The sequence below is a fragment of the Meles meles genome, chromosome 4 (genome assembly GCF_922984935.1).
Source record: "Meles meles chromosome 4, mMelMel3.1 paternal haplotype, whole genome shotgun sequence".
NCBI classification, from domain to species: domain Eukaryota; kingdom Metazoa; phylum Chordata; class Mammalia; order Carnivora; family Mustelidae; genus Meles; species Meles meles.
The window spans coordinates 6,843,498-6,856,833 of NC_060069.1; the positions used below are offsets into that span (position 1 = coordinate 6,843,498).

At 35.8% G+C, this 13,336-nt stretch overlaps 1 protein-coding gene across 5 annotated transcripts in view; it reads right to left on the reverse strand.

Moving 5' to 3' along the window:
- Window positions 1-13,336, reverse strand: part of CEP63 (centrosomal protein 63) — a 58,775-nt gene that overhangs the window by 16,213 nt on the left and 29,226 nt on the right. For 4 of the 5 annotated variants that reach the window (XM_046001810.1, XM_046001809.1, XM_046001808.1 and 1 more), the window contains exon 7: window positions 834-1,067. The exons of the other annotated variant lie outside the window; for it this stretch is intronic. In XM_046001810.1, coding sequence (XP_045857766.1) covers window positions 834-1,067 — 234 coding nt within the window. The remainder of the gene's footprint in view (window positions 1-833; window positions 1,068-13,336) is intronic. 5 annotated transcript variants of the gene reach the window in all.

Sequence of the window (13,336 nt, forward strand, 5' to 3'; positions counted from 1 at the left end):
TTTCAGCCATATGTGCAATTTAATAAACAAAACAGATGAACATAGGGGAAAGGAAGGAAAAATAAGTAAGATGAAAATTGAGAGGGAGGCGAACCATAAGAGACTATGAACTCTAGGAAGCAAACTCAGGGTTAGCTGGAGGGGAGAAGGGTTGGGGGGGAAGGGATAGATGGGTGATGGGCATTAAGGAGGGCACGTGATGTAATGAGCACTGGGTGTTATATGCAACTGATGAATCACTAAATTCTACCTCTGAAACTAATAAAAAGATAAATTTAAAAAACTCTAGTTAGTTAACATATAATGTAATATTGGTTTCAGGAGGAGAATTCAGTGATTCATCACTTACATAAAACACCCAGGGCTCATCACAAGTGCCCTCCTTAATGCCCATCACCCAATTATCCCCTCCCCACCACCCCACCTCCACTCCAGCAACCCTTAGTTGTTCTCTATCTTTAAGAGTTTCTTATGGTTTGCCTCCCTCTCTTTTTTTTCCCCTTTGCCTATGCTCATCTGTTTTGTTTCTTAAATTCCACATAGGAGTGAAATCATGGTATTTGTCTTTCTTGGACTTATTTCACTTAGCATAATACACTCTAGTTCCATCTGTGTCATTGCAAATGGCAAGATTTCATTCTTTTTGATGGCTGATTAATATTCCACTGTGTGTGTGTGTGTGTGTGTGTGTGTGTGTGTGTGTGTGTGTATGCATGCGCTTGTATACACACGCCCCATCTTCTTTATCCACTCAGTTAATGGACTTTTGAGTTATTTTCTCTTAAAAACATGCACACACACATTTCACTAACTATAGTAATTTTAAAACAAACCTCTAATAGTTTTTCAGATTCCCTCAATTTTTCTTCTTTTTGCCGCTGCTCTTGCATAACAGTCATATTGGTTCCAACCAAGTCATTGACCCTCATGGTGAGGCGCTCTATTTCCAACTCATTGGCACAGATAGTGTCATTGGCCCGCTCCAGCTTACTGCTCAGGTGTTGAATTTCTGACTGGCTGGACAGCTCCACAGACTCTAATTTCTGTTTCCGATTGACAAGTTGAGCCTAGAAACACAGATTACCAATAGACAGAAGTGAAATAATAAAAGAAGAATTGATGAATAAGGAAGACTAAAATAAAGTGAATTTTACTGCCAAAAATATAAAGCATTAGCTTATTTATAATAACTTACTCATGACCCAAAAAACCCATTCATGATAAAAACTGGGACTAGAAGGGAACTTTCTCAACTTGCTAAAGATGATCTAAAAAACAACTGTACAGCTAACATCATACTTAATAATGAGAAACTCAAAGCTTTCCCACTAAGATCAGGTACAAGTCAAGGACACACTTCTCACTACTCCTTTTTAATATCAACTGGATGACCTAGCTAATGCAATAAGGCAAGAAAAGGAAATAAAAGGTATACAGATTAGAAAGGAAGACACAAAGCTGCCTTTGCTCAAGGATAACATGATAGTCCATGTAGAAAATCTGAAAGAATCAACAACAACAAATAACTCTCCTGAAGAATCCTCAAAAATTAAAAATAGAACCCTACCATCTAGCAATCCCACTATTGGGTATTTACCCAACAAATAAAAAAACACTAATTCAAAGAGACACATGCACCACTATGTTTATAGCAGCATTATTTACAATAGCCATGCTATGGAAGCAGTCCAAGTGTCCATCAACTGATGAATGGATAAAGAAGAGGTAGTATATATACACAATGGAATATTACCTATGAAAAGTAATGAAATCATGTCATTGTAAATGACATGCTAGAGAGTGTAACACTAAGAGAAGTCAGAGAAAGAGTAATACTATATAATTTCACTCACGAGTAGAATTTAAGAAACACAATAAAGAAGCAAAGGGAAAAAGAGAAAAAAAGAAATAGACTCTTAATGACAGAGAACAAACTTGATAGTTACCAGAGGAGAAGTGAGTAGGGAGACTGGTTAAATAGGTGATGGGGATTAAGGAGTATACTTATTGTGATGAGCACCAGCTGATATATGGAATTGCTGAATCACTATGTTGTACACCTGAAACTAATATTACACTGTATGTTAACTAACTGGAATTAAAATAAAAACTTAAAAAGAAAAAAACCCTCCTGGAATTAATAAGCAATGATAGCAAAGTTGCAGGATATAAGGCTAATACAGAAAACTCAATCACTTTTCTATATGCCAATAATGAAGATGTGAAATTTAAATTAAAAACATGGTATCATCTATATTAACATCTAAGTATGAATATAAATAAGTACAAGATCTATTTAAAGAAAACTATAAAACTCTGATGAATTAAATCAAAGAACTAAGAAAATGAGGAGAAATTCCATGTTCATGGATAGGAGAACTCAATACTGTCAAGATGTCAGTTCCTCCCACTGTGATCTATGGATTCAACACAATCCCCATCAAAATCCCAGCAAATTATTTTATGGATATTGGCCAACTGATTCTAAAGTTTACATGGAAAGGCAAAAGACTCAGATTAGCCAACACAATATTGAAGAAGAAGAAAAAAGTTGGAAAGAGAAAAAAGGCCTCTCTGCCTACTTGGGATCTCTCCATCTCTCTCTGTCAAATAAATAAATAAACTCTTAAAAAACAAAAACGAAGGGGCGCCTGGGTGGCTCAGTGGGTTAAAGCCTCTGCCTTCGGCTTGGGTCATGATCCCAGGATCCTGGGATCGAGCCCCACATCGGGCTCTCTGCTCAGCAGGGAGCCTGCTTCCCTTCCTCTCTCTCTGCCTGCCTCTCTGCCTACTTGTGATCTCTGTCTGTCAAATAAATAAATAAAATATTAAAAAAAAAAGAAGTTGGAGGACTGATGCTACCTGACTTCATGATTTACTATAAAGCAATGATTATTAAGACATCAAAATACCAGTGAAAGAAAAGAGAAACGGTTTAATAGAACAGAATAGAGAGCCCAGCAATGGACCCCTATAAAGAGTCAACTGATCTTCGACAAAGGAGCAAAGGCAATACAATGGAACAAAGACAGTCTTTTCAGCAAATGGTCCTGGAACAACTGGACATCCATAAGCAAAAAAATAAATCTAGACAAAGACCTTCTACCCTTCATAAAAATTAACTCAAAATGGATCATAGACCTAAATGTAAAATGCAAAACTATAAACTCCTAGGAGATAGCATAGAAGAAAACCTAGATAACTTTGGGTATAGGAATGCTTTTTTAGATATGACACCAAAGACATGAGCTCTGAAAGAAATAACTGATAAGCTGAACTTGATTAAAATTCAAAACTTCCACTCCCTGAAAGACAGTATCAAGAGAACAACCAGACAAGCCAGGGGCTGGGAGAAAATATTTGCAAAAGACATACCTGATAAAGGACCATTATACAAAATATAACAAGAATTCTTAAAAATCAAGAAACAAACAACTCCATTAAAAAATGGCCAAAGACCTAAAAAGACATCTCACCAAAAAAGATACACAGATGGCAAACAGACACATGGAAAGATGATCTACATCACATGTCACCAGGGAGATGCAAATTAATACAATAATTACACATCTATTGGAATGACCAAAATCTGGAACAGTGATGTACCAAATGCTGGGGAGGATATGGAGCAGCAAGAACTCTCATACATGGCTGATATGAATACAAAATGTTATAGACATTTTGGAAGACAATGTGGTGGTCTCTTACAAAGTTTAATATAGTCTTAGCATATGATCCAGCAATTGTGTTCCTTGCCATTTACTCAAAGGAGCTGAAAATATTATGTTCTCACAAAAACCTGCACATGTATGTTCACAGCAGTTTTATTCATAATTGCCAAAACTTGGAAGCAACTAAGATGTCCTTCGGTAAGTGAGCAGATAAATAAATTGTGGTACAACCAAACAATGGAATATCATTCAGTGCTAAAAACATGAGCTATCAAGACATGAAAAAACACGGAGGAACTTTAAATGCACATTAATAAGGGAAAGAAGTCCATCTGTAAAGACAATATAGGGTATGATTCCAACTATATGACATTCTGGAAGAGGCAAAACTAGAGAGACCATAAAAATATCAGTGATTATGGGGATGCAGGGCAGGAGAAAGGTGAACAGGGAAGGCACAGAGGAATTTCATGGCCGTGAAAATACTCGGTATGCTATTACAATGATGGGTATTGTCATTACACATTTGTACAAACTCATACAGAGCAAACAATACCAAGAGGAAGCCCTAAAGTAAACGATCATGTGTCAGTGTAGGGTCATCCCTAGTAACAAAGGTAGCATTCTGGTGAGTGATATTGAGAATGGAAGGGGCCATGCATGTATGGGAGCACACAGGAAATCTCTGTACCTCCCTCTCCATGTTGTTGCAAACAGAAAACTGCTCTCAAATAATGAAATCTTAAGAAATCATATGATAACTACCTTGAGAAGCGGTAAAAAAGAACTGAGACAGTAAAGGGATTCCTCAAGAGAAGAGATGCTGCCCCCCTACTACGAGAACAGCTGCATTATTCTCCCACTAGTGCAGAAGTCTAACTGCATCGGAGTCATCACCTAGGAAAACCGGATTCCTCTCCTCTTTATATCACAGGAAATATAGGAACTATAATGTATTATTTTATTTCTTATGGAAGCTCATAAATTGGGTTTTTTTTCTTAAACACTAAACTTCTTAACTTTCCAGGTCAAATTTTCCTTTCCCAGAACATGTTACATGTAGTTAATTATTCTGTATTTTCAGATACACTACAAACATGCATATTCAGACGATTCAAAATGACCACAAGATGTTTAAATGTGGGGTGGAGGGAACTGAGGAATTTTGCTCCTTGAGAAAAAAGGTGCATAGAGGAGAGGAAAGATTGGTTCTATCATCAATATTTAGACAATCCCTGAGCTAAAAGACTTAACCCAATATAGTGTATCTCAAATTAGTTTCTTTACAAAAAAAAAAATTAGTTTCTTTCAATGATTTATCTACTGAGGTACGTTGATTAAAACTGGTTAGTGACTATCTCACAGACCTATAGTATAAAGTTCCAGCAGACTTCGATAATTCCTAGGCTGTGTATCCCAGCTATCCTAGTTTTTAGTTTCCAACTTTCTAGCATTCACAAGTTTTAATCCTGCATCCAGATAGGTACTTCATCTAAATACTGAAGACAGACATGAACCGTCTGTGTAAGTAAAACTGTCTTATTGTAAATATTTTTAAAAGGTAAAGGTATCCAATTTTATTTTTAGCAATTTACATGGAAATGTCTCTAGGAAATCAATCTGCCATGGATTAAAGATTTTACTGTATACTGTACAGGACCCAAATCTTATACTATGATCACATAAAGTAGATGCTCAATAGTGCCCATAAGGCAGAGGAATGCTGGAAGGAGAAAGGTGAAGAAACAGACAAACAGTGTTTGTAGAAATTACAGATCAAGATTTCGATGTAAAGAACCAAAAACTTCTTACCAGATTCCTATAACAGTCTGAAAAAAAGAAATCAAATAGGTTTAGGTCCACAAGAATAACTGCCAAGCATGAAACTGTGTCCAAACTTTTAAAATGCAATATATACATTTTCTGCCCCAAGGGAAACTCTTATAAAGAACCTTGTACAGAAAAAATAACTGAAGAGACTGGGTGAGGGTGTGGAGGAGAGGCTGGAGTCCAACTTGCTGAACCTTCCCGACGCCACCTTAAACTGCACAGATGCCCTGGGCCTTGGCAGAACAGAGCTAGAAAGCTTCTGCCCAAACGGACACTTGAAATGAAAGACAACACGTAATTACAAAACACTAGCATTATGTGTTTAACACCACAGTAGCAGGTGCCTGGGTGGCTCAGTCTGTTACGCATCTGCCTTCCACTCAAGTCATGGTCCCAGGATTCTGGGTTTGAGCCCCACGGGGGAATCTGCTTTTCTCTCTTCCCCTGCACCTAACTCTGCTCTTGCTATCTCTCTCTTTCTCTCTCAAATAAATAAAATCTTTATCTCTTTCTTTTTTACTTTTCAAATGTGACTTCTAGAAAATTTTAAGTTACATATAACTCTCATTTTATTTCTATTGAACAGAACTGCAGTAGAATATCTCCAAAATACCTCTTCTAAGACTAACAGAAACAACCATTAAACTACTTATAAAGTAACAATTATTTCTCTTAAATATCTGGCATTAGAGGAATCTTAAGGCTAATATATTTTTGAGCTTTTTGGGCAATAACCACTGCCAATAATTTTTTGAACTCAAAACCAGAACAACTTATTTTTTCTTAGGTTTTAAAAAATTTATTTTTTAAAAGTTAACACATGCGCAAGAGGAAACTGAAAAACACAAGAAGCAAAGAACAAAGTCATCCATAATCACAAGCAGTTTACAGTTTGACTTCTGGGTCCCATGTGTATATCTACACAAGTAAGCATTTTAATGTAATTAAGATCATACAGTCATATATCAGGCTTTTTTACACACTGTGAAAATTTATCATTTAAATATCCCCAAACTATGAGTATTTGGATAACCAAGAATATACTACACCAACTCCATCTGAAAGAAAAAAAAAATGTAATCCTACCTTTCTTGGAGAAAAAAATTTCATAAAAGACAAAAATGGCAACAGGCCTCTAGATAAAGATACTGCCAAAGTTACAATTATAATACTACATTCCTTTAATGCTCAATTAAAACTGAGACATAAAGTAACAGAATACACAATGTCTAATGCTTCTAAAAGAATTCATTATCCAATTTATACTATTCAAATATTAGCAGGGAGGTATGTTTCCACTGAAACGCTTAAAGTATTCCTATAGTACAGCCAAAGAGATGCACACACAACAACAGTTATCATTAAAATGTAAATATGAACCCATCCCCATACATCTCTCCCTCTATACTTCCTTGTGCCCCTCTGCAGAACTTCCTCTTATTAATCTAACATGTGGCATTCTAACTACTCTGTTGGAATGGGTGGAATTATCTCAACAATACAACTCACATAAGAGGTATTAAAAGTAAAGAAATAATTAAAGAGGCAATTTATGTCAAGGAGATGGGAATAAAATCCGAGGTGGCGATGGAAGTGTGAGAGTAGGGAAAGGGCTAGGCGCTGGGACTGCGGTCAAATCCTTCTCTGGCTTTACTGTAATCCTGGTGTTTCAATGGAATGGCTTTCCCAGATAGCGAGATTCCTGAGAACAGTGTGATATGAAAAAACAAGGGCTTTTTATTTTCCAAAGGATCCCAGAATGAAGCTATGACCGTGGCAGGATCCATCTTTACCAACCTCCCCATCGGTGTTGACTCCAAACGTGTCAGAGCAGGCTACAGCCTTGGGGCATTTCCAACAGGTAGCAGCTTGAAGAGCCCATTAAGAGACTGGCTCCCAGTAACACCCTCTTATCACTGTTGTGTCTATGTCACCATAAACCTTCAACAGTAGGTCTGACCCAATTCAATTAACTCTGATATCTCTACCAAGACAACAGATGAACATTTGAGTTAGGATCTTCTCTTCATAGGTTGTAACATGAAAAGGATGCTTTAAAAATAATATATATATGAAAAAAAATAATATATCTATGTAATATATATACATACATATGTATACATATACATATAAAATTGAGAAGTGGATTTAAAACTAACTTGAATGATATACAGTTCATCTAAATATTTCAAAAGGAAAACATGTATATTTAATGCAACCTCTATTTTTCTCACATAACACTTATCAGCTAAATATTTTATACTCTCTGCTGGCTTAATACTTTAATTTTTTAAATGCTTTAATGTTCTCAAAGATTTCCCTTAATATCTCCTTTCAACATTTCTATATGGACAAGAGGGAAAGTAGCACATGATTTCTTGCCTTCTAAACAAAAATAACCTTATGTTTTAGTGACTAAACGGATCTTTTTCTATGCATATATAACCGTCATTCTATCATTGCATCTAGTAATGTCAAGTTGTTTAAAAACTGTTCTTTTTAATATAATACATTTTAATATTTGATAGAACATCACCCTCGCTCTTTTAGAAAATGCTGCTTAGTGCCATTCATTTATTCTTCCATAAAAATTTTAGAATCACTCTGTCAAGTTCTCAAAATCTACAGTCAATAAATTATGTGGATAACCATTTAGAAAAAAAACAAATTTAGCTCATCAAATACCATATAATAATAATGATCAGATCAAATATATAAAAAAGAAATTATAAAGCGGAAGAAATCTTGGCTTAGATAAAGCTTTACACTATGACATCAAAGATAGAAACCCTACAGAAAAAATCAGAAGAGAATTAAGCAATTCTAAGTAATTGTTTATAAAACAATCGTATTTCCATTGAAACTATTAGGCAAAAATTAAGGTAAACTAGGAAACACCCGAACTGCAACAAAACAACAAAGAGTTAATAATATAGTTAATGTAGGAAGAGCTATTTCAAAATAGTAAAATATAAATCTCCTAAAAGAAAAATGAGCAAAGGACACAAACAATTTAAAAAAATGGAAATGTCTGCAAGTAGATGAAAAAATGCACAACCTTATTCATAATTAAAGAAATGCACATTAAAAGAAATAATCATGTATCATATCCTTCACCTATCAGACTGGCAAAGACAAGCTTAAAAGTAGGGGAAATTTTAAAAAATAATAGTGCCCAATATTGGGAAAGTGTGAGAAAATGGACAATCCCAAATACTGCTGGTGAAAGTCTGGATTAACTTAATTTTGGAGAGTACTTTGCCAATATATATTAAAATCTTTAAGAATGTACAAGTACACTGGTATAGCAATTTCACTTCTAGGGCCATTTCCTAAGAATATAAATGGACATATACTCCCAGATGTTTAGACAAAGACATTCACCCAAGCACTATTTACAAGAGTAAAAAAGTAAAAAACTAAATGTTCTACCACAATAAGGGATTCAATATGTTAATTATGCTATATTTAATGGTAGACTGGACTTCTATGCAATCATTATGACTACACATTTGTTGATGTCAAACTTAAAAAGGAAAAATTTAAGCAAGATAATCAAATAAAATACTGTATTATAAAGTGTTTAGTGTACCTAAATAATAAAAAAAATACTAAGTGGGATAAAATGAGAAATTGACAGTAATATATTAAAGAGTAGGGGACTTTAATACACTATTTACATCAATGATAGATCATCCAGACAGAAAATCAATAAGGAAACACTGGCCTTACATGACACATTGGACCAGATGGATTTAACAGATAGAAACAAAACATGTCATCCAAAAACTGCAAAACCCACACTCTTCTCAAGTGTAAATGGAATTCTCCAGGACAGATCACATGTTAGGCCACAAAACCAACCACAAGAAATTCAGTAAGACTGAAATCATATCAAGCATCTTTTCTGACCACAACAATATGAAAACAGAAATTGATTATAAGTAGAAAACTGGAAAAAACACAAACATATGGGGACTGCACAACATGCTATAAACAACTAAGTGGTCAACAAAAAAATCAAAAAGGAAAAATACCTTTAGATAAATGAAAATGGAAACACCATGCAGCAAAAGTAGTTCTAAGAGGGAAGTTCAAAAAGATAGAGGCCTACATCAAGAAACAAGAAAAATCTCAAATGAACAGTCTAACTTTACACATAATAAATAAAGGAAACAGGAAAAGAAGAACAAAGCCTAAAGTTAGAAGGAAGAAATAATAAAGGTTAGAGGAAATAAATGAAATAGAGGCTTAAAAAAAACTGGTCCTTGGAAAAGATAAACAAAACTGATAAATCTCTAGCCAGATGGACGCCTGGGTGGCACAGCGGGTAGGCCGCTGCCTTCGGCTCAGGTCATGATCCCAGGGTCCTGGGATCGAGTCCCACATCGGGCTCCTTGCTTGGCAAAGGAGCCTGCTTCTCTCTCCGCCTCTGCCTGCCTCTCTGACTACTTGTGTGTTCTCTCTCTCTTTCTGACATATAAATAAATAAATAAAATCTTAAAAAAAAAATCTCTAGCCAGATAGGTAAGAACAAAAGAGAGAAGAAACAAATAAATAAAAAAAGAGAAGTTACAACTGACACCACAGAAATACATAGGACCATAAAAGGCTACCACAAACAATTACATGCCGACAAACTGGAAAACCTTCAGAAAACCTTCCAAGATTAAATCACACAGAAATAGAACATCTGAATCAACCAATTATAAGTAATGAACTGAATCAATAATTTTCAAACTCCCAAAATATAAAAGTCCAGAACAAGACAGCTTTACAGGTGAATTCTACAAAACATTTAAAGAAGAGTTACCAGAGGACCTGGGTAATTGTCAGTTAAGCTTCTGCCTTCAGCTCAGGTCATGATCCCAGGGTTCTGGGATCGAGCCCCACATCAGGCTCCCTGTTCAGCAGAGGGCCTGCTTCTCCCTCTCCTTTTGCCTGCTGCTCTGCCTACCTGTGCTCTCCATCTTTCTGTCAAATAAATAAATAAAATCTTTTTTAAAAAAAGTTAGTACCTATCCTTCTCAAATTATTCTAAAATACTGAAGAGTAAGGAAAGCTTCCAAACTTATGAGGCCAGCATTATCCAAGTATCAAAACCAAAGACACCACAAAAAAAGAAAATTATAAGCTAATATCCCTGAACACAGGTATAAAAAATCCTCAACAGAATATGAGCAAACTGAATTCAACAATACATTAAAAGGGTCATTATCAAGTAGGATTTATTCCAGTAGTATAAGGATGGTTCAACATCTGCAAATCAATGTGATATAGCACAAAATGAAAGAGAAAAATCATATGATCACCTCCATATATCACTTCCACTAGCAGAAAAAGCATCTGACAATTCATCATCCACTATGATTAAAAACTCTTAACAAAGTGGATATAGAGGGAACATAACACAATAGAGGCCATAAATGACAAATCCACAGCTAACTTCATACTCAACAAGCTGAAAGCTTTTCCTCAAGATCAGAAATAAGACAAGGATGCCCAAGCTCACCACTTTTATTCAACATAGTATTGGAAGTCCTGGCCACAGCAATTAGGCTAGGAAAAGAAATAAAAGGGCATCAATATTGGCAAAGAAAAAATAAAACTATCAAAATTTGAAGATGGCATAACACTATATATAGAAAGCCTTAAAGACTACAGAAAAAGCTGTTAGAATAAATGAATTCTGTAAAGCCGTACAATACAAAATTAACACACTAACATATTAGTGTATTTCTGTACACTAATAATGAGCTATCAGAAAATTGCAATTACAAAATAATTGCCATTACATTTGAATCAAAAAGAATAAAACACCTAGGAATAAATTTAACCAAGGAGGTGAAATATCTGTACACTGAAAACCATAAGACACTGACGAAAGAAACTGAAGACAACACAAATAAATAGAAAGATATTCCATGCTCATGAACTGGAAGAATTAATAATTTAAATGCCTATACTACCTAAAGCAATCTACAAATTCAGTGCAATCCCCATCAAAATATCAATGGCATTTTCCATAGAACTGTAACAAAGAATCCTAATGTTTGTGCGGAACTACAAAAGATCCTAAGTAGCCAAAGCAATACTGAGAAAGAACAAAGCTGGAGGTATCATGCCCCCTAATTTCAAACTATCCCACAAAGCTATAGTAATTACCACAGTATGGTAGTGGTATGAAAACAGACACATATATTAATGGACTAGAATAGAGACCAGAAATAAGCCACACAATTAGCCCATAACAAAGGAGGAAAGAACAAACAACTGGGGAGAGTCTCTTCAATAAATGATGGAAAAACTAGACAGCTACCTGCAAAAGAATGGTATCAGGTCACTATCTTAAACTACATGCAAAATTCAAAATGGATTAAAGACTTGACCAAAAGAACTGAAACCCTGGGGCACCTGGGTGGCTCAGTGGGTGGGGCCTCTGCCTTCAGGCTCTGGTCGTGATCCTGGGGTCCTGGGATTGAGCCCCCCGTGGGACTCTCTGCTCAGTGGGGAGCCTGCTTCCCCCTGCCTCTCTGCCTGCTTGTGATCTCTCTCTGTCAAATAAATTTAAAAAAACTCTGTCAAATAAATTAAAAAAAAAAAAAAAAAAAAAAAAAAAAGAACTGAAACCCTAAGACTCCTAGAAGAAAACACAGGCAGTAAGCTGACAACAGTCATAGCAATATTTTTTCGGACCAGTATCCTGTGGCAAGGGCAACAAAGGCTAAAATAAACAAACGGAATTACATCAAACTAAAAAGGTTTTGCATGATAAAAGAAACTGTAAACAAGACAAGAAGGCAATCTACTGAATGGGGAAAAGATACTTTCAAGTCATACATCTGATAAGGGGTTAAAATCCAAGACATATAAAGAACTTACACAACTTAATATCAAAAAACCAAACCTGATTTAAAACTGGGCAGAAGACATAAACAGACATTTTTCCAGAGACATCCAGATGACCAACAGACACCTGAAAAGATGCTCAGCATCACTCATCATCAGGGAAATGCAAATCAGAACCACAATGACATATTACCTCACACCTGTCAAAACGGCCAGTATCAAAAAGACAAAATAGCGAGTATTGGTGAGGATGTGGAGAAAAGGGAGATCTTATACAGCGTTGGTCGGATTGTGAATTGGTGCAGCCGCTATAGAAAACAGTCCGGCACCTCCTCAAAAAAATTAAAATTAGAAATACCATATGACACAGTAACCCCACTTCTGGGTATTTATCTGAAGAACACAAAAATACCAACTCAAAGAGATAACCACATCCCCATGTTCCCTACCTCACTGCTTAAACTAGCCAAGATATGGAAACAACCCAAGTGTCCATTAATAGACAAATGGCTAAAGAAGATGTGGGGAATGGGTGTTGGTGTGTATTTGTACTCTACTAGAATGGAATATTACTGTCATTTTAAAAAAGAATGAAATCTTGCCACTTGTGACAACACCAATGGACCTAGAAGGCATTATACTCAGTGAAACAGGTCAGACAGAGAGAGGCAAACACTGTATGACTTCATTTATCATGGAATCTAAAAACCGAACATACATATTACCCCCCTAACACACAACTGTGTTTTTTTATTTTTTATTTTTTAATTTTTTTTTTTTAGATTTTATTTATTTATTTGACAGATAGAGATCACAAGTAGGGAGAGAGGCAGGCAGAGAAAGAGAGAGGAGGAAGCAGGCTCCCTGCCAAGCAGAGAGCCCGATGCGGGGCTCGATCCCAGGACCCTGGGATCATGACCTGAGCGAAAGGCAGAGGCTTTAACCCACTGAGCCACCCAGGCGCCCCACAACTGTGTTTTTTTAGT